Source organism: Ixodes scapularis, unplaced genomic scaffold (genome assembly GCF_016920785.2).
Source record: "Ixodes scapularis isolate PalLabHiFi unplaced genomic scaffold, ASM1692078v2 PGA_scaffold13__105_contigs__length_92229423, whole genome shotgun sequence".
Taxonomy (NCBI): Eukaryota; Metazoa; Arthropoda; class Arachnida; order Ixodida; family Ixodidae; genus Ixodes; species Ixodes scapularis.
This window is the reverse complement of record NW_024609839.1, coordinates 72,292,008-72,313,812: the sequence shown is the minus strand read 5'-3', so window position 1 is coordinate 72,313,812 and position 21,805 is coordinate 72,292,008. Positions and strand designations below refer to the sequence as shown.

The window sequence follows — 21,805 nt, the reverse complement described above, 5'->3', positions numbered from 1 at the left end:
GGGAGAAAAATTTACGCATTTTCCTCTTGCACATTCTGTCTCTCTCGAGTTTATTCATACGATTAAGATACATCACAATCTTTAAGTGCTTCTCCTTCCCTTTAGAGCATGACAAAAGTAAAATAATTAAACTCCCCGACAGTTTACGAAACACATGGCAGAGAAAGTCCTTATTATCACCCCGCAGGCCATCACATTGCGCCGATTATGGCGCCGAAGAAGTAGACACGAATAAAAGAAAAATGCGTCCACATACTAAACCGTTCAAAATGAAAGCTTGGGCGAGTTGGTAAGGGCCCTGATGATTAAAACGTTATGAACACGAAGGCAGGAAAGAAGATTGTGTGCGCTTACTTCTGTTGCTGACCGACAGCGATTGTGTGTCCTCTTTCTTCTGTCCCGTCTGTTGTGCGCCGCACGTTTTAATCAATAATAAACCGCGCCTTGATTTTCTTAAGCGGCCAGCGATTTTAGAAAACAATGGCTTTGCTAAAGTTCGGACAAGATCGGCGCGCTCTTCTAACTTCGGCCCCAACTTTGTGTTTGACGAGTTTAAAGCCGCAGCAAAAAGAAAGGACGCCATCTTCTTCGGACGATACCTTTCCGCGTGTCTTCCACTTCCTTTAGACGTGCTCGACATGTTCATGCTCGACATCTATCTCATGCACCAAAAAATAACACTTAAAAAAAAAAAAAAAAAAAAAACATTATTACGAACCAGTGCACAGGTAGACAGTTACTCAAAATCCAAACACACGGAAAAATACACTCACACAGCGCTGAACTATCAACCCCCTGATTTGTATTTCAAACTTCCTCTTCTTCAACCCCAAGGAATAGGTTGCCAAGGAAGAAAACGGGAAAGACAAGGCAAAGGAAGGAAAGGCGAAAGAAAAAGAAAAACAGGAATGAATGGAAAAAGGAAAATAGAAGACAACGAAAAGGAAAATAAAGGCGAATAACACTAATACAGCCGAGTCCAAGAGTTACAAAAAAATCTTTTTCTTTCGCCTTTCCTCCCGTTGCCTTGTCTTTCCCCTTTTCTTCTTTGGCAACCTACTTCTTGGGGTTCAAGAAGAGGAAGTTTGAAATATAAATCAATTGATAGTTCAGCGCTGTGTGAGTGTATTTTTCTGTATGTTTGGATTTTGAATAACTGTCTAACTGTGCGCTGGCTCGTAATTATGCCTTACCAACTCACCCAATCTGCAGTATTCATTGGAACTTTTTTTTTTTTTTCTTTAAGAGTTTGGTAGAGCCGAATGCTGCAGTCTACGGAGGAGGCTCGGCGAATAAACGAGTATAAAAATACGTTTCGAGCTAGAAAAAAAAAAAGCTGTCTCCGCTGGGGCTGGTGAAACGCCGTGCTCAGCAGTACAACGCAGGCTGGATTTGATATCTAAACATTCTTTTTTGCTTCGTTATCTTCCAAGATTCCTCCGTAGACTGCATAAAGTTAATATAAATTCGGCAGAGTCATTTAAGACTGCTTACGTACAGGAATGCGAACGCATTCCTGCGCGCAGCGCATTCCTACTAGCTGCGCGCCACGTCAACTTTTTTTTAACACGGCGCTCCGGCAGTGACGTCACGCTCCCCCACTGCGCATGCGCGGCGAACCCCGCCGGCTTCACTACGGCTTCAGTGACGAAGCATCTGCGCTGCTGTGCTTTTCTTTGTGTTTTAATTCTGAGGCGCGCCCGCTCGGACCTTGAGTGGTGCGTGCTTGATGACGTATTTTTATGACCCTGTTCCGGGCACAACGCCGACGCCTTTTCGCGTAATGGGACAAGTAGTACTAATCTAGATTAGAAGGTCCCATGCATTTGGGTCGCTTCGAAATGGCGGGGAATAGACGCAGATATCGTTGGTGCCAGTTGGTAGTCCCATATCGCTGTCGACGCGTTAATATACAAAAAAAAAAAAAACGCAACAAAACATTACCTGTTAGGTCAGCACCTACTTTTTTTTTTCTAGCTTACTTTGCGGAAAAGCACCAGGATCGCGCATTTCACGATAATAATTAATGTTGACAAGCGCTCAAACAACTTGAACTCGTCGCAATTAAACTGACACTAGTACATTTAAAAAAAAAGGGGGCGGTAGCTTTACTTTTTTTGTTTTATATAATACTCACTGAAAATTTAGTTCGACGTACAGTTCACTGATGCCGAATCGAAGGTACAAACTTTTACGAAGAGCTTGATAACCGTGCGATATAACATAAGAAACAGCTAAAGCACGCATTAAAAAAACTACAAAACGGAACGACAATAAAAAAAGCACAAAAAACGTTGAGGTCTTGTAGTAGGGCCAGGAAAACTCCAATTAGTCATTTTTGCAGTCACTGATACGCATATTACATATTTCAAAACGGCAGTGCGCTACACGTCGAATTGAAGTTTTGGAGTGTATTATATGTAACCAGGGGCGTAAGACTATACTTTTTTTTTTTTTAATTGCAACATTTCGTTTGCTCTTCTGCCACTCTCGTTCTTCCTCTCGAAAACACCTATGTCAGAGCTCAGTGTTCGCCGTGCTCTGCTTCCGTCTTTACACCCTTGGTAGAACGCAACAGTTGACTCTTCCCAGTGCTTTACGAGAAAGTACACGCTTCAAATTTCTTAGAACTTACGCCCTCCATTTATTTCAAGCCCCAAATTAACCTTAGCAAAAAAACGTGTATATTAGTCCCACGTTTATTACAAAACTCCTAAACGCTACGAAAAAAAAAAAAAAAAAAAGAAAAAGTGGGGTAGCCATTGTCAATTTTAAACACCTTAATTCTCCTTCGCGGACAGTTGCTGACAATGGAATGGTTGTCGGTGCTCTACCTTGCCGTGGCGTCGGTTCTGGCGGCATACCTGCTGGCCATTTTGCCACGAAAAAGAACTCTTCCCAGAGGCGCCAAGCTGGCCCCGGGTCCCAGTGGCCTCCCCATTCTCGGCCACCTGCCGTTCATCGCCAGAAGCATACACGAGGTCAAATGCAGGGACTGGGCTAAAACCTACGGCCCCATTGTCAGGTAAGCAGGTAACCGAGAGACTAAAAATAAAGCTAAAACCCAGCAATGAAATAATAAAAAAACACGGGGTATTTGAGAAAAAAACGAACCCTGTTTTTTTTTGTTTTTTTTCACGAACTAAAATACGCATTACGCAATTATTGGTGTCGGCCTAAATCATAAAGCTAGCGGTTAGAACGAGATTCTGAAGTTTCAAAACTTAGGATCATATAAGTAAAAAAAGTTATCAGCGATTAAAGAAATACTCAGTAAAGAAATGCCATCCAATGAAGACGCCAAAATATAGATATAAATGGTCTATACTGCAGAAGAAAGCACATTTCCTGATTAGTGTTTTTTTTTTTTGAATCGCTAATAAGTTTTTGATTTAAATACTAGCTAGTTCTGGTATTTTGACATCTGGACTCAACCAGTATGGGCGGAAACTAAGAGTTTGGCGCCGTGTTGCTTACATTTCTGGTGAAAAAAAAACAAGGTTCTTTCTTTTCTCGAACACCCAGTACATTAAGGACGACGACGACAGATATACAATATTTGCTGGCTAGAAATTGGCTTTTATTTTATAGGAGGTTTTCCGCTGATACCCCATAACAAGGAGTTACCCAGGACGCAATAAACAACATGAAAGGGGGGATACGTTGGTAAACACAGCATAGACAGAAGTTTTGTACATGTTAGGACGAATGACAAGCATTTACGACTGGCATACTTATCTGCCTTTATCACCTAAACCTTTGTTCTGAGTTTAAGCTAAAGTATATGGCGGACAAACGCTCCCCATCCTTCGGTGTATTTTAAACAAGACACAAAAACAAATATAATACATAGTGTGATGTATCTGGCATTTTGCGTCGGCGTGACAGAAAAAAACAACTGATGATAATTATATAAAACTGTTGTCATCGAGATCTTAACAAACGGACGATGTGGCTAGTTTTGTTCAAGATGTTTGCTTCATGATTGGTCCTTTGTCGTGCTTATCTTCTGATGCCTCAATCTCGTGGCGTGAGGAACAATAACGAGTTGCGTGTCAGTGATTATAGGAAACAACTTTCTTCACGCCGCTTTTCGTAAAATGCGAATGACCATAGGATGTGTTACTCTCAACAAATTCTGAAAGAATGATCCTCGTAGAACTTGCAACTGTTTAACTTGCAACTATGCAACTACCATAGGATATATTTAATACTCATTTCTTAGCATCAGGTGTACCCTCCTCTTCCCAAACCAATGAAGGCAATGCCACGTCATATGAGTCACAGCATATCTAACTCTATTTTCTTTTTCCCGACTGATGAGGAAGAAATACTCACACAGATTGCTAGTCTTAAAAAAGAGTACTGCTGCAGGTGAAGACGGCTTTAAAGCCTGAACCAATCAAAGCCAAGTTTAGAATTATAGATGCTCCATGAACACACATATGTAGCCTATATTTGTCAAAAGGTTGCTTTCCCAACCGAATGAAGGCAGCGCGAGTCTGTGTGTCTGTGTTATCTATCTTAATCTATTTTTTGTGTCATCAAATGTTACGCTAGTAGAGTGTTGCACTACCAGGCTGCTGCCAATGTAATAAGGGTCCCGACCCAGTCAAGCTATCCAACGTCTTTTTCTCTGGGACTCCTTCCAGTGTTGCTGGAAAATAAAGCTTTGATTTGATTTGATTTGACATAAGGGTGGTGTACAAAGCGACCTAAATTACTATAAATCAATCTCAGATGTGTTTTTTCAAAAAAATTTGGAACACATAATAAACAGCCGATTGACTAGCTTCCTTACAAAAACATAAAATAATTACAGAAAGCAGTTTAGTTTTCAGAAGAATAAGTCGAAAGAAATGGCACTCATTAGCATTAAAGATAAAAGCATTACCAATATTGAAAATAAGCAACACACAATCGGAATACTCGTTGACTTTAAAAAAAAGTATTTAGATTCCATGAAGCACTATATACTTTTTAATAAATTCACAATATACGAAATAAGAGTGAAAGCGCTAGAATCAGTGTCTATTTACTTGAGCTGTCAGTCACGATTCATCATTTTAACTGCGTTAAATAGGATCTTAAAAAAATTGCATATGATGTTTCGCAGGGTTCCGTTTTAGGACCATTGTTATTTCTTGCTTAAAATAATGATATAGTTAATACTTCTCACAATACAGAAATTGCATTATATGCAGACGTCTTTTTTCACACCGTGATCTCTGACAATTTGAATATACATCCAATGATTGTTTGAATAAACTATTTGCGTTGCTAGTTACAAACCAGCCTGAGTTGAACATTTCAAAAACTAAATATATTGTGTTTAGGAAAAAAAATAAGTTGCTTATCACTGACATCGACATTAGGTTTAATTCCTCCAAACTAGAAAAGGTCGAATCTCAAAACATTTTGGGTGTGTAGTTTCATGAAAATTTTTTCTGGACAACTCATATATCCAAGTTATATTTAGTCCTTTACGGATCAACCGGCATTATGCACAAAGTCAGACTTTATTACCAGTATGGCTAAAGCATCGAATATTATATAGTATGCACTCATTCACTCTCATATACATACATGTTCACTGGTTTGGGAACAGCATCAAAAGGCAACATTGATAAAATACTACTGCTTCAAAAGACGGCTCTTCGATCCATCAAGTGCTTGGGCTATAGTGAACATAGCTTTATTTATATTCAAAATCATTGTTTTCTCACTTTTGAGCAGTTAATTACCTTCAACCTTACAAAAGTTATTTTTGATTATTTAAAAAACAACAAAGAGCTTTTTTTAGGTCAACTTCCTTTAAAAGACATTTCCTACAACTTAAGACGCGTAATACATGTTAAAGAGAAAATACGCATGAACTATGGAGATAAGACTTTAACACAGCAAATAACTTCTCAATGAACATCCACAAATTTTGGATATGTCAGAAATAGCAACATCTCTCAATATATTTTAAGAAAAAAATGAAGACCTATATTTTTGATGACGTGTAAAACCTTGCGTAGAAATGTATATATTTTTTGTTCAGGTATATTTTGTTTTGCATAGGATTGTGTTTCAGTTTTTTGCTGCGTCGCTTTTAAATTTGTATGGGGCGTGGGACAATGATCAGGTGAATTTTTTCACCTTTTGTCCCCGCCACCCTAACCAAAATGGCCAATAAATGAATGAAATGAACTCTCGGTGTTTCCCAGGATCAACATGTGCTACCTGGATGTCGTCGTCTTGAACGATCTCGAGAGCATACGAGATTACTTCTGCAAGCAGGAAGTACTCAATCGACCGTCCAACTGGCTCTTTAAGCTTTCGGGAATACAGGGTACGTATATGCTCCGCGGTCCCACGGTCCTAATGAGGTAGAACTTTGCTGTGTGGTTTTCATAGGTAAGAATCATACTAGCTTCGGTTTAATTCGTTAGACAAGATGTAATTATCTTTATGATGAACAGGTGGGAATGCAGGATATCAAAATACCCTCCTACACTGTCAGGTACAACTTCGAAACAAAATTAAGCTTAAGTTCTCAGATAGCCAACAAAGTTGAAGAGGGTTGACAAAAGCTGTTCAATTTTGATGAAATCTGTTTGAGGCTGACTTAAACACTTGACTTAAAGTGAGTAAGTTATCGAGACCAGGGACCATTCCAATAATCGCTTTCTGTGCCCTGCCATCTTTTGTGGACTACGTTGCGGAACGCGTCCAGAGCTTGCGCAGATGCCTTCTCTCGGGAGTATCAAAGGCTTCCAATGCATTCAGAGCTCAGTGACTCGGCATTTTCGTTCGTCTGGGTGAAAAGCGCTAGAGGAAAATATTAAACCAAAATAAAATATTACCATCCTCGCACGCGTACCAAATTAACCTTGACATACGATCTGAGTGTTGCTTACACGAAATTAAGGAAAAAATATTATTTCTTGAGTTATAATTTTTTGAGGATGACTGTACGCATTCATACAAAAGGGAACATCACAACTGAACGCAAGCATTACTGCTTGCAGCTGACTAATGGCTTCGTCGACAATCACGCAGGTCTAGGGCTGCTGAACGGGCACCAGTGGCGGGACAACAGACGGTTTTCGATGCACGTTATGAGGGACCTTGGATACGGCAAGACGCACATGGAACAACATGTCATGGTAAGTGGATTTCTCGCGCAACATTTCATCCAGTTTTTTGTTTAAGAGCAGCGTGTTACTCGCTAACAAGTTACTGTTACGTCACGACTGGTAGGTTGAAGGGTCGTTACTGCTCAAACAAAAAAAGTGTTTAGAGATTTACCACCCTTGCGGTGGTTACGGCAAAGACTTGTGGCAGCTGCTAACCTCCGTTTGCTCTGCTAATGGCTAGCTCTTGGCTCACTCAGTTGGTAGAGCGCTCCACTAGTCCTAGAGAGGGTCATGGATCGGTTCCAGGACCAGGCGGATTTGTTAGTGGCAACAACATGCTGCCTGTCTTTGCGGTGCATTGTGAGCCACGGCATCAAGAGTTACGTCGGTATACCACAAGCAGCGACGAACCACACTAAATAGAAGCGACTACCATGAAAATGGAGAGGCAGCTGTCAAAAAGTGACATCCGGATCCTGACAGGAATCGCTGTCAGAAAACGCAAAATAACAGCTCTCCGGATCACTGCGCATTTGAATGCACACCTCGACTCACCTGTTTCCACCAAAAGCGTTCGTTGCAAGTCTCGCAGGGTGAATATTCCGGGACACCTGTTATTGTCTAACCCTAATCACAGGTGGCAGGGTTAAGCTTCTAGTTCAGTAATTGTAATTGTGTAATGATGTGTGTTTGTTTATACAGCGTGAAGTTATAGTATGCCTCAGTGTGTTACTAGTATCTCAGCTGTAAAAAAAGGAAATAGCCAGTGAAGTACCACTACTAGCCTGGGGTCTTTAACGTGCATCACGCAGCAGTGGTACCCCACAGCACATTCATATTATGCAGTGTGCGGTGGGGTATCCCACCGCACACCGGTACGGATCATTGGGCTCTCCTGGTTCATTGTACACCCGTCAGCGATATGAAGGTGAACAGCCCTCTTCTTATTTTTGACGCTCCTGCAAGTTTTGGAACAAGCTCTGTTCCAGAAGAGGACTAGAACGCAAAGTTTAGAACCCCCGCCACGCACCATTTGAGACGTTGAAAGTTAATATTGCTTTAGGGAGCCGTAAAACAGGCAAGAAACCAGGTATGGTGTTCACCTTCATATTGCCGGCGGGTGTACGTCTAGTATTTTCCAAAGAATCCACGTCTTGACTGTGTTTTCTTCCGCTGGAAGCGTATACGCGTGGTGAAGCCCTTCAAAAGCTTACAAATCAAACTCTCTCGTGTATAGAGAGAAACGGAATGTCTATAATTCCAAGACTTCGCGGCCCAGTCAGTAATCCACTTGTGCAGAAGTGGATCAGTGATTAGGCCGCGAGGTCTTGGAATTATGGACCCTCCGAATTTTCTCGATGGGCACACCAGTGTCAAAAATTACCGGGCAACTCTGAAGGACTGAAGTGCCCTGACTGATAGGAAAACTATACCTAGCAGGTGGTGGTGTCCATTTTCTATTATAAAACGTCTAGAAATCGGCTATTAATTTCAAATAAAATATATCCAACTCCGGAAACATTGCCCTATAGCCCCAATCACTGGAGCTATATTCCGGATAAGATCGGGCGTTCGGTGATGCGTAGTTTAGTTTTCATGTAAAACAAACACGGTTACCTTCACTTGCAAATACCTTACATACAGATTTAGTTTGTCTAGATGATCCACTTAGTTGACACGGAGAGCGTACCTCAGTCTTTAGACATAGTTCAACGAGCAACGCTGATTACACTCCAGTCATATCAAATAAAAATTGTTCATATTTCGTACGGCTTGATTGTAATCAGTCAGCGACAGAACAAAACATTTGTTTGGTCACCAATATTGCCGCAGATTTCTCAGGTAGGGAAAGAGCCAATTTTGTGTGTAGGCAAACCGTATTGGTGGTACGCTTTGCTCGTTAAACCGACCCTTCCATAATTAAAAAGCAAAACAAAAATTCAGTTTTTTTGTTGTAATTTAGAAATAAACTGAGGTGAAAGCCGAAGGCTTCATACTTTTCTGCACGCACACGAGCTACACGCAATCACAGTGCTCGAAGGCCTTTTCCCGCTAAGTTAATTATAAAAAATAATTGCCTCACTGATATAGTGGAGAAAATTTGCCGCTAAATCTCACGTCATGGTGGGGTTGTTTTTCCGCGAACGTCACGAGGACACGCGACGTCACGTGAGACCATGATGTCACGTGGTGCTTTGACGTCAAGTACGAAACCCGCCCGAGCGATCCGCGTGAGAACCTCGCCAAAAAGGGAGTTTCAGTGGATAGCTCCAATACATCGGATAACGTTACCTGATAACCATACGGCGCATGCATAAAGTCATCGGCGGATTATCGGGTATACCTTTTTCGGAGTTAACAAAACGATTCACTAAAACTCCCTTATAACGTCTGTCGCCGTAGTAATAGGCCACACGGCGTTGGCTCTGTGGTTATTCTGGGTTGTGATGCATGTCTGACCCTGCAGGAGGAGTCCCAGTACCTGGCGGACAAGATCGCGGAGGCCAAAGGCGAACCTGTCGTGCTTGAAAAGTACCTCAACCCCAGCGCGTCCAACATCATGTCGGCTCTCCTGTTCGGTGCTCGCTACGCGTACGAGGATCCGCGGCGCATGCTGCTCGACAACAACATGGCTAGGATCGTCAGTATCCTCAGCAGCGGATCCGTTGTGGCCTTCCCGCCCGCCTGGTTCCACAAGGTGGCCGGGATGGTGCCGTTTCTGGTCAACGGCGTCGTTCGAAGCATCACGCAAAACTTGGTGGATTTCGTCAGGTGAGGTCAGCCGCTGGTTCAGCGTTAGTCGTTGTTTTGGGGTTCCGCGTACAAAGTAGCCTTAGAAACATGCTCGTTTTCGCACGCGATGTTAGTCTGTTTGCAATGGTTAGTGAATATGTCAGTACAGACGTGCCACACATACATTCGATATTTTTACATGCGGCCATTTATGAGCATATAAAGGCGCAAATAGGCCGTGTATCGTCGTATCCGCGAGGATACACGGCCACATATTTCCACATAGGCGAGAAAGGCGCCCATATATGGCTGGGTTTAGCGATAAAGGGGTCAGAATGTAACGCATATATTATCTTGTAAAGCCCGTATATAGGTCGCAAAATGGACGTATATAATATAAGGATCAAAAGTGCCATATGGCCATTACGAAGACTAGCTCTCATTTGATCGATCTAGGTCAAAATTACACGCACCCTTTACCGCCTTTAAGTTACACCGAGTTCAAAGGGAATGTTGCTCGGCGGATATTAAATTTATCTTAACACTAGGAAAGCCACAAATAGTTTTATACACTGTACGAGCTATCTCCGTGACTCGAGACGGTAAATTATGTTGAAAATCGTCTGTTCTTTTTTAAGCTAATGTAGCGGTGCTCGTTTCTACAGGCCTGCCAAATCAGCGTTATAACTAATAAGTTATTCTTGTAACATAGAGGCCAAAGACTTAAACTACCTCCACGCTGACGCCTCTATATGTTTCAAATCGTCATTGAAACAGAAAAGAAAGTATTGATATTTTTCGAAACGGGACAGTGATGCCTAGAAACTGGCACAAATAAGAAAACACTATACGTGACTGTTCAGTATATTTGATGGCAGGACTCAGTACAGTCGCCTTTCATTACCTTTCCGGTTATACAACAATTCACAAGTATGCTCGCGTGGGCGAGCACATGAGAGCAAACCAAAGCAACGTAAAATAACGCGATCGAAAAGAAAAACAAAAATAAACATTGACAATTGGATGCATACTTTTCACTCGCAGAAGAGAAATCAAGCAGCATCTGGACACACTGGAGGAGCATACCAATCGGGACTTCATCGACGGTTATCTGAAAAAGATAACAAAGCACAAGCATGAGCCGGAAACGAATTATACGAGTAAGTCCTCTTTCCTCTATGGTGCTCGCGCATGCAAAGCACGGCGGGAGGCGACGAATGCGTGCTGCAGGCGTTTAAATAAGACGCCCAGGTCGTCCTCACTTTGTCAGTGACTAGAGTACCAACAAACACTTTCAGGGACCGCAGGGTTTTTAAAGGGACACTGACACCCGAAAAGTCGCGTTTTTTTAGTACTTTTTTTTTGTCTAAAGCTATGTAAGTTGTAGTCATGGACACGCAAAAAAATATCACAATACGAAAAAAAAAAAAAAATTCCAGGCGCGCAAGCCTTTTTTTTTTGTCTTTCTCTCCCGCTTCTCACCTCTTCGCTTGTTTTTATGCGTGACGCAATTGATAATGAAATTTAGAATCTTTCTAAGCGAGATTTCTATGTTATTTAATAACGGCATTCGTAAAACATGCTTTTTAACGCAATTGCGAACGCAGTATTGCCCTTTTTGAAATTCCGAAAATCGGAGTACGGAGTGATGTCGCCTCCTGGTTTTTTATCCTCCCTCGGAATACACAGCGGAGCTCGACAGATTGAAACACTGAGGATGATTGGCAACGTTACTAGAACAAGTCAGTTGGGAAACTGCCATAGAGCCTGCTTTGGAAAAGTGGCTTTGATCCGTACTCGAGAACCGAACAAATGGCGATCGCAACGCCACCTGCTCTCGCGCAGCGGCAGCTCCGTGAACTGCACGTCTGCACGTATCTGTCCAGGTCGAGTCGCGCAAGGGCCGGTGGTGCCATCTCGCAATGCTATTTTGCAGTAGGAATATAAATGAACTTTCATGTTTTGACTAGTCGCTAAAGGGTGGTGCTGTTATTGCGTTTAGTTTTGTCTCCGTGGACGCGAGAGGTCCGTGTTTCAAGGGTGAGTTTACTAACTGAGTGTTTCACTAATGTTGATGCAGGGGCGGATTTGGGGGGGGGGGGGGCGACCTCCTCCCCTCCGTTAAGCTCTTTAAGGTCAATTATATTTAAATAAAATAAATCAACCCCATAAGTAATCCAGCCAAACGTTTAGTTTTTAGTGACATAGGAAGTATTGGGTGAACACAATAGATTTGGGCAACGTTTAGGCCGTAACGTCAAATCTCAACACCCCCCCCCCCCCCCGCGTAAGCCGAATGCCTACCGCCCCTCCCAGGCATGACCCATAAATCCGCCCCTGCGTTGATGATCGGTGAGTCGGCAATCGGACGAAGTTCTCTTCTTTAGGTGACCGACGACCTCTCCGACTTTGAAAGGGAAATCGTCAAACGGTCAAAAGCAACTAGGTTCTGTGCGCCGTAGGTTCAGTTGTGACTCCACCGGCGCCAGGGCAGCCTTTCACTCAGAACCGGCAAGACGTGGCACCTCACGTCACTCACAAATATCCAGCGCGCTTTCTCTTCGATCTCACACTGTTTCAAACAATTTGAGATCGCTGAAAGAGCCCTAAAAGAACTTCGAACTCGAAAGTGAAGCGTCGTCTGCTCACAGCGATAGGCGGCACGCAAAGGTGTTTCTCGCGGGACGTGGGCGAACAGGACCCTTCGGGTCAGTTCGGAGGTGTGAGAGAAACTCGAGTTGCAGGACGACTCAATCTTTCACGTCTCCGCACTGGCGCGGGTCGAGCAGGAACTTCAAATTCGACTTTGGGAAATCGTTATTTTTTTTCTTTACAAATACTGAGTTTCGAAGTTTAAAATTCTGAGGGTAATGTCCCGGCATTGCTTTCAATCGTCCCAGATAAAAAAAAAAAGAACCACAACAGGATTTTGATTTGTCAGTGCCCCTCTAACGTCATTGTTCGAGGTCAGCTCTAATATAATGTGCCTTTCATGTGTCATAGGAAGTTCTGCACCGAGGCTTGCAGCCGACTCTCAACAAATTTCGTTATGTCGCATAATCAAAATAGCACACCGATAGAAAAACTCAGTACCGGTTCTCCATAAAATAAATACAAAAATAAAAACTCAGTAAAGCATTAGTTCGAATTTGCCCAGAAACTGCAGGAGAGAAGAAGACGAGAGCGCGTGGGGAAGTCAGGACGCCAAGTTTTGATTAGATTGATTAATGGGGAAACGCAAAAACTAGCTGTGTTTGTCTCCACTGCACTCGTCGAACGCGTTAGGACTCAGAAGCCCGGCGTCCGGCGGTTAGCTCTCGCATCCCAACGCGCTCGATGACTGCAGTGGAAACAAAGGCAGCTTTAGGTCTACCGTAGCCTCCTCTATACTCACAACGCCTTGCAGCTCGACGACGGAGCCATAGAGTGCCCAGTCGCAGATTTGGAGCGCGATGATCTGGTAGCACACAACATCAAAGAGCCATTTCTCGGGAATCTGGACGTTAGCGCACAACTTTTGCAGCGGCGAGGACCCGAAACACACTTGTTCGCTCGGGAAAAGTGTGTTTCGGCGTCTCGCCGCAGCGGGGCGCCAGTCACGTGGCTCTATTCTCATCCGTTGTCTGCCGCACCACCTTTTCCGTTTCGGTGGCCGCTTCTCGTGGCGATCTGCCAGGCTTTGTCACTATATAGGAGGCTATGGGTCTACCCACTAATCATTCGAGCCAGAGCTCGGCGTTCTGGCGTCCCTAAAGTCCCTCAATAAACGCTTTGCTAAGTAGCGTCAGGAGTGATGTGCCGACCTGCTCTCCCATTGGTCCGTGCTCGCGTTTCGTTTCCGGTTAGGAATAACATGCCGAGTAACGCTTTGGTGCTTTGGCGTTCGAAAACCTACCCGCGTTCAGCGTTGTTCCGTCTGGATTGTCACGGGACATGACCCGCCGGAGTAACTCGGAAGATTTCAAACACAACCATGGTGGGCGAGTTAGGAAAAACATGGCGGGCCACGCGTTAGAAGACGACAGGAGCGAGGAAAGTAGGACTTGTCGCTACCTCGCATAGCGTTATCTAGGGACCTTAGATGTTCCCACGCGCTCCCTTCTCCTCATCTCCCTTAGTTTCTCGGAAAATTATATATATATATATATATATAGTTGGCGAAGTTCATTCGTAACTTTTTTATAAAGGTTGGGCCCGTAATTCGACCTACACCTCTAATTATTTATAACATTTGGGCTGTATACATGGGAATTACACATGACGTTATTTTACCGTACCAAATATATATTTTCTACTCGTTTGTTCCAAGCAAAAACATTCGATTCCGGGAGATAAAGACCAGTCTCCGAAATCCTAGCCCCCAGCGATAGGAATGGGAAATAATAATCTCAAACGTTGGCTCTTGTTAAGAGAGGGGCTGCGCATGAAACAAGATTTTTCTTTTACAGCACTTTTGACATCGGTGTTGTCCTTGGAGCTCCGCGACTATACATTTCTGATGTTCGTGCGTTACGATATGTGCAAAGGTTTCTAAGAAAAACGGAGCCTTGCAAAAATCGCTGCCCCCAATTTGTATCATGGCGTCAGCAGAAACAAACATTGCGGCGCGCATGGAACAGAGCAGACACTGGTCTACATGCTGCAGAAGGAACGTGTGCGCCAGCAAGGGGCACCGAAATGGCCGCCGATGTGACGCCAGAGCAAGCAATGTATAGAGGAAACCAATGTGTCTTAGGTGTTCGCAGACAGGTTAATCGGAGAAATCAAACCCTCCGGTATTGTTACTCGTCCCCATGGTTCGGTTCTTTGTGACAGGGACCAAAGTATTTAGACATCAGTATTTTACTGCGTCCCATGCACTTCCAAAGACGATTGCATCATCCTCCACACAGCGGACTTTCTGGTGGGCAACATCATGAGCTTCTTCATCGCCGGCTCCAACACTGTAGCCGTAAGCATCCAGTGGCATCTGCTCAACTTTGCCAAGAACCAGGACACACTGCAAGCCAGGGTCCACCAAGAAATCGACGAGGTCATCGGCAGGGAAAGGCGACCAGCCTGGGATGACCATCACCTGATGCCCTTCACCATCGCCACAATCTGGGAGATGTACCGCTGGAGGACAAATTCTCCGTTCGGTCTTCCGAGAGGGTGAGGCGTCACCTAAATTTGAGCATTCCTCAAACTAAATTCGGTCACTTATAAAGCGACCGATTCTTATGGGAACTCTGCACGAGCCGTGCTTGCTCGTGAATATCGCACCATACAAACGCCACGGGAGAGAATGTCGGCGACGGAGTGCAGCTGCTGGTTTGCCGTCATAGCATTCTCGACCAAGGGCGCTGCGCTGCACAGAGCTCACTGGGGAAAGGGGGGGGGGGGGTAGGGGGGAGAGGAAAGCGGTGTGTAGAAAAGAGGACTGTGTAATAGGCTAGGAACTGCGCATAAGCGCTACCGCCCTTCGTTGGGTGGGTTAAGTGGAAACTGCATGACTTCGACTCGAGTCATTCCGTCGGAGTTTCCACTAAACGGGCTTATAGAGTACCTCCGGATGCAGTTCGCACCTTCTATGTGAATTTCAGGTTGTTTTCTTTCGCTTTGCTTTTCTTGGGGAACATTGCAAGATGGCCGGCACGCCCACAAAGCAGAACACAGAAGACGGTAATCTGACGCTAATGCTGCTCAAACGTAGACTTGCATCGTTGTTCGCTCTTTATAACGCCTGAAATTGGGACTGAAGCGAATGCAACTTCTCTTAAGCACGCAGTAAGTCAATTGAATTTGTCTATTGCCAATAAAGGTAACATATAGTGAGCTTTATTTTGCTTAACCGTCGATTCGGAAAACAAAAACAAAATAAAAAAATAAACGTAAACGAAGTCGGATAGCGAAGTTTTTTGCATGTAATGCGCACCCGTTCGGAATGAAAAAGCTACACTGCTTTTTTAGAGCTAAGTGGCTATGGAATCATTTAGTTAAACTGCCTCAGCAACAAAGAACGAATGCAATGTACGATGCAAGCAAGAACCGCTGCGTTCTCAAGGTTGTGTTTGCAGTAAACTCACATCACACGAATGAGATTGAAAGAACACAGGAAAGATCTAGTGGATGCCAGTCGTGGGAAGTAGCAAACAGCGTTTACCAAGCTAGACGGACTTATGCGTAGCAACTCCAACGAAAACATCGGCATAAGGACGCAGACGATTACCTTAACGCATCACACAAGACTGCCACAACATACCCGCTTCATTATAAGGCTACACGATGGTATGAATAACATTTCGTTGCTTTCGCGACGATACATTCATCTTGTATCAGATACCTTTGCGAGAAAAACCAACAGTAGCGAAATGGCTACCAAAACAAGGGCGAGCAATCCACGATCGGCGTCAATTGGCGTCTGCTCTCGGCGAGATCTGGCGGAACTGCGTCACCGTTCCGAAAGTAGGACTATTTGACTCTATGAGGGCACCGAGCCCGAAGACGGAGTTCCGGGGTTTGACTCGAGTCACGAGCACCGGAAGTGCATGTTGTCCGTTTAGTGGAAGGAGTGGCTCGAGTAATGACTCCGAGTCGCTGCTTAGTAACGCACCCATTTGTAAGGGTAGACATTTGGTGAAATGTGTACCCTTACAAAAATTTGTAGTTAAATTATTTTGAACTTCAGTTAAAAATTTTCTGAAATGGTATTAAAACTATTTTTTAATGTTTTTTATTTAGGTTTCCCAGAGTTTATTTTGAAAACCTACTTACTTCCTAGTTAAAACTGGCCACTTGATTTTTTTAGAAGCCCTTCTGACATAAATATTGTCGAATTGTTTTTGACGAAACCGAAAAATAACGTAAAAAAGGGCACTCGAATTTTTTTAAATACATATTTTGGATTTCGTTGGCGAATATTGTCTCAGAGGGGTTTATACACACACCACAAATACACATTAGAAACGAACACAAACACCACGAAGCAATCAACACCAGAATGACAGACCCGTTGGCTGATCCAGAGCCTTATACAGCCTACATATTAAAGGTAATCATTTGGCCGGCGACCGCCTCAGCACTTATTAAGGTTCTCAGTGTCCGATCTTCTTCTCGGGAGTCTGTCAAGGGAAAACAATGTTTCGAAGTTCGTGAGCTCTATCTCTTACAAAAAGGCATCGGCACAACTAATAATAATTCGGCGCAGTCGTTAAAACAACAGCCACAAAAACAGCTACTAGAAGTAATTTTATTAGGGTTGTGCAAATAGTGATTGAAATCGAATAGCGCAGCGTCATCCCAAGCTTCAGCACTGTTGAAAGAACCGGCCGTCTTGGCTCTCTCTTGTATTGTCAAGGCTATGAACGACGCACAACCCTATATTTTTGTCGCTTTTCAGTCTTTACGAGCGAGAAGGATGGGGGGAGGGGGGTTAGGTTAACGCGTTTCAGCGGTCCGCCCATACGTAACGCTGGGCACAGCGAACTTTTATGTTACGTCGGACGTAACTTTATTTTTATTTTTGTTACGTCGGCCGTAACGCTACAAATTGCCATAAAAATAAGAACTTTCCTGGAGACAGATGTCGAGTTGAAGCCATTTTTCAACTTACGTTAGGAGTGTTGTTTTATCAGAATGCTTTATTACATAGAAACGGGAAAAGGAATGAAAAAGGTCCTTCATATTTTGCCTTTGTCCCCTGAATAATAATAAAAAAAAGAATCCTAGAGTAAAAGAAAAAGATGTGCAAAGTAATTTACGAACATTTTAAGAACTCTTACAAGTACGTCAACGGGGAATGTATTTTCCCTTTCAATATTTAAAAAAAGAGTGTGAGCTATTAATCTTCAAAACTCTGTTACAAATTATATAAAAAAGATGTCCTCGGTATTTTAATAAAATAATAAAAAATAATGTTTTTTTTAATAAAATAATATAAATAATATGTCAATATTTCTTAATTTTTTATAAATTAATTTAAGCAAAGACATGATTAATTGTTTTTTATATGTTTTTAGAAAATGACGTACAAACAAAAACCTCATTACTACGTCATTTTAATTTTTTTAACAAGTCTTCAAAAATCTATTAGTTTTTTAAAGTTTTTTTAACAATATTCAAAACAAAGTGCGCTAAAAAAGTTATTCAGCAGGATCTCGAAAACTCAGTAAGAAGGCTAAAAAAAATTAGGAAAAATATTGAGACCTGTTTTTGTAAGGGTAAGCCGGATCAAGTTGTGTTACCCAAAATAACTTCCCAGCATTTTCTGCCTATAATTCTCTAGTGATTTTGTTTAGACAGCGGGAGGTTAGTCAGCCCCAGTGAGCCTGAGGCGTCTCCGTTGTAGATGAGAAGTGTAGCCTGTGCAACACCACAGACAGCCTTGCATCACGCAGTAGCGATACACGACCATACGCCAGTACGATGCTCGTCCAGATGGAAAGGGGCAGAGGTGGGCATTGAGCCGAAAATGCCTGGGTTTTGCGGCTGTGAGCATTCGCTGTCACGTGCTCCAAGATTCTGTGCGCCAATAAAACACTGGGCCACCGATACTCTCTCGAACGACTTTACAGCGTTCCTCTAAAACCCAACCGGACATTCGACGCTGTTTTTCAGGGCCGAGGAAGACACCTACTTCGGCGAGTACTTCGTTCCCAAAGGAACGGTGGTCTTGTCTAACCTTTGGGCAGTCCACATGGACCCTGACGTCTGGAAGAACCCCGAGGAGTTCAACCCGTCCAGGTTCTTTACAGAAGACGGTTCCAGGCTAGCGCCCAAGCCGGACCACCTGATACCGTTTGCACTCGGTACGTCGCTAATAGTCTAAGCTTGACTCGAATTTCTTTTTGGAGCGAGTGTGGAAAACCGAACATTCTCGATCCTTGCGGTTTACTTCAGGTGATGTGAGAACAATCGTTTTGGTTGTTTCTAATGCAGCCTTCAGCTTACGTAGCTGAACAGTGCTTCAGCGTTGGGGTGGGACTCCAGTTTACAGTGACTGAACATTATTACCGGTCAGACGCTGACGAGGCACGTACTCGTGTCTAATTAATGCCCAGCGCTGTCCTCCGGTAGGCAGCGCAGAAAATCCAGCACTTCGATCTTCTTTATTTAGGAGCTGTTGGTTTCATCGGGGTCGATGACGTAATTAACCAGTAAACAGGCCTCGTTTTGGGTAGAAACCGAATTATATGAAAAACACGCTGGTTCGATCTACTGACTAATTAGCAGTAATCAGGAGCCAAACTGGGCTATGATTTCGCCGTAAGTCCGGGCACAGTTGACGCTACGAGCCGACGGGGTTAATCAAAAAGCGTAAACAGTGCAACGCCATGGCGACGGTCGTGTTTCCGGACAGATATCATTCCTGGCTAGACCAATCAAACTGCGTGAATTCTATTTTTCTAGCCCTTTTAGTATGAGCGTATACGTTTTCATGTCTTTTAGCCTAGCTCTGACCTATAATAAAACTAACTACAGTTGGTAGTCCGATTAGATGAACTTCGAAATAGCCTTCGTTTGGCTATGGTCATGTCGCTTGCATATTTGCTGACATGTTAATTTTTTTGTCGCTAAGTACACGTTTTTTTAGCGCTTCTTCTTCACTATGATGGCATGCTTGCAGAAGACGCTACTTAACGATAGTGGGAACTGGATAACCTAAATATGCAATTGTTTGTTACTGTGCGAAATCCCACCACACAATACGCGCCTTCACTGAGAGTTTCGGCTGGCGAGGGTCGTTTCAAACGTAAAAGGTTTCCTATCGCTATACGTTGTCTCACATTAAGTCAGGCCTCAGCCAATACTACGGTACAATTGAGCTTGTGAAGTAGAGCCAAACGTGTAACGTCCTGGCGATCGTCCCTTTTCTGCGATTGCTGTAACCAGCCAAATCAATGATAACGCGCAGAAAACGCGTCGTGATTTTCCGTGTCTTTTTTTGTGTGTGTGTGTGCGTAATTGACTTAACCGGTGACGACAAACGCGCAAAGACGACGAGCGCCATGACAATGCATTTTTGGCGTCGCTTGATTGGCTTTATTGGATCGTAGCGCTGGCTGCGGTGGTACTTAAGGATTTAGTATAGCCGCTCCTGCCGCGGCAAAGATTAGATCAACTAAAATTTGGACGTCTTAAGCGTTAGACCAACGAAGAGCACCTGGCACGCCCGAGCGGAAGATTGAAGAATGATTTCGTCCCACTTGGGAATCTTTTGATGTGAAACTGAAATCTCGGTTTAACATCCGCAATAGGCCTCTGTCAAATTGCAGGCACCGAACGGAAAGGATTCGAACCCCCTACCTGGGAATCCGTAGGCCGTTGCTCTGCCTTAGAGACACTGAGGCAACTCGACAAAGATGAGCGGGCTTAGCAGACCTCTACATCGAACTTTACACTGTGAAGTCCAACAAGGATGCTGGCTTGAAATAATAAAATACGAGCAAGCGATGAGCACGCGTTCCTGTCGCACCTCTGTTGCAACGCGTAATCCATCGGCGAAACGCGATAAGTATCTCTCAGTAGCTCACCTTGAGGAAACATTGAACAGTGTGTATCCTGCTGCTGGTCGCTGTCTTCCTCGAAAGAAATTTTTTTCGCGCCTTCCGGCTTATTGCAGGAAAACGAATGTGTCCCGGAGAAACGCTGTCGACTATGGAGATCTTCCTCTTCCTGACGACACTCCTGCAGAGGTACCGTGTCGACGCCGAAGAAGGCCGCGAGGTGGAGCTCGCGTGCGACGGCGCCATGTCGCATCCCATCCCCGGACAAAGACTGCGGTTCATCGCACGCTGACGACGACGAAGTGGTGCCTGACGGAAGGAACTAGTGAATGAATGGACAAACGGAGGTGATGCGAGAAAATACTTGAGGAAGGGACGTTCTACGAAACTTCATCAAGCAACGGCGGCGGTCGCCATACTTGTCTACGGATGACTCGAGGTGTCGCAGTTTAGTGGGCAATCATAGGGTACTGAGGTTAAGACGCTACACTGTCACGTGGCGTCATGTCACGTGAGGTCACAATGTTTCCCCTAAATTCGTTAAAAATGTTTTCCGCGAATTTTAAGGGGAAATTTCCTTCTCTATATTGAACTAGAAATAGTCTATGAGGAAGCAAGTGACAAAAAAAGGCAAGGATAAAATCTTCTCCGGCGTACGCTCTGATAAAGGTGAAAGAGTAGAGGGCTTTGTGACAGGAGCTTGTCCTGCAATCTTATAGCTGTCACCCACTATAGTGGGGTAGAAAGTAGTAATTTAGGGGATTAACCTAAGCAATAAATTGTGACGCCCGCGCACACCCCTTCGGAATACATTGCAAAAAAAAAAAAAATGTCACGTCGCTCAGTGTACGTCTTGATGGAAGAACAAATAAGTACTATGTGTATTCCCTGCAGGGTTGTTTTTGTGTGAACTTTCGCCTTTGATCTACCTTCTTCCATCTGTGGCTTTACGGCTCTGTTTGTCTGCGGTTGTCGTTTACTAAGAACAACACCAGAAGCTTACGGATTTCACCAAATATGGTTACGAACTTCATTACGTGGTCACACTGCCCCGAGGGCGGGGGAGAAGAGAATTTTTTTCAGGCTAGGTGGTGCAAGCTACTTCCCAATACAAAGGGAACAGCCAATATTTTCCATACCTTCATCCATCCATATAACTCGCAGACAATGCAGGTGGTCCCGAGTTCGCCTCGAACGCTGACGTACTACACGTGTAAAATATATGCTTGTGGGGCATACCCAAACTATTGCGTCTCTAGATCATTGGTGGGGAATCGTCTAGACGGAGCACACTATTGAAAACAGTATTTACATCGCATGATAAGGTCGCATGTGTCATTGCGGGGTCGAGAATGGTGTGTACAACGACCACAAATTAACGGTAAGATGAGTAAAAAAAAAAACAACTACAAAGACATTTTTATGGCAGGCATTTTGTTTGATTCCGACCGATTTGGTTCTTAC

At 43.8% G+C, this 21,805-nt stretch overlaps 1 protein-coding gene across 1 annotated transcript; it reads left to right on the top strand.

The window, feature by feature from the left end:
* Positions 1 to 2,810: 2,810 nt before the first annotated feature.
* Positions 2,811 to 20,633, top strand: LOC8053180 (cytochrome P450 2C15-like). Its single transcript, XM_040214170.3, has 8 exons — positions 2,811 to 3,025; positions 6,213 to 6,337; positions 6,979 to 7,154; positions 9,592 to 9,896; positions 10,902 to 11,017; positions 14,726 to 15,008; positions 18,453 to 18,643; positions 20,458 to 20,633. The coding sequence occupies exons 1-8, from the start codon at positions 2,811 to 2,813 to the stop codon at positions 20,631 to 20,633; spliced, it is 1,587 nt and encodes a 528-aa protein (XP_040070104.3).
* The last annotated feature ends 1,172 nt before the right edge of the window (positions 20,634 to 21,805 follow it).

Coding starts and splice junctions, on each gene's coding strand:
- LOC8053180 (XM_040214170.3), top strand. CDS start 2,811: ATGGAATGGTTGTCGGTGCTCTACCTTGCCGTGGCGTCGGTTCTGGCG. Junction 6,338..6,978: donor TAAGCTTTCGGGAATACAGG/GTACGTATATGC, acceptor TTCATACAAAAG/GGAACATCACAACTGAACGC. Junction 18,644..20,457: donor CCTGATACCGTTTGCACTCG/GTACGTCGCTAA, acceptor GGCTTATTGCAG/GAAAACGAATGTGTCCCGGA.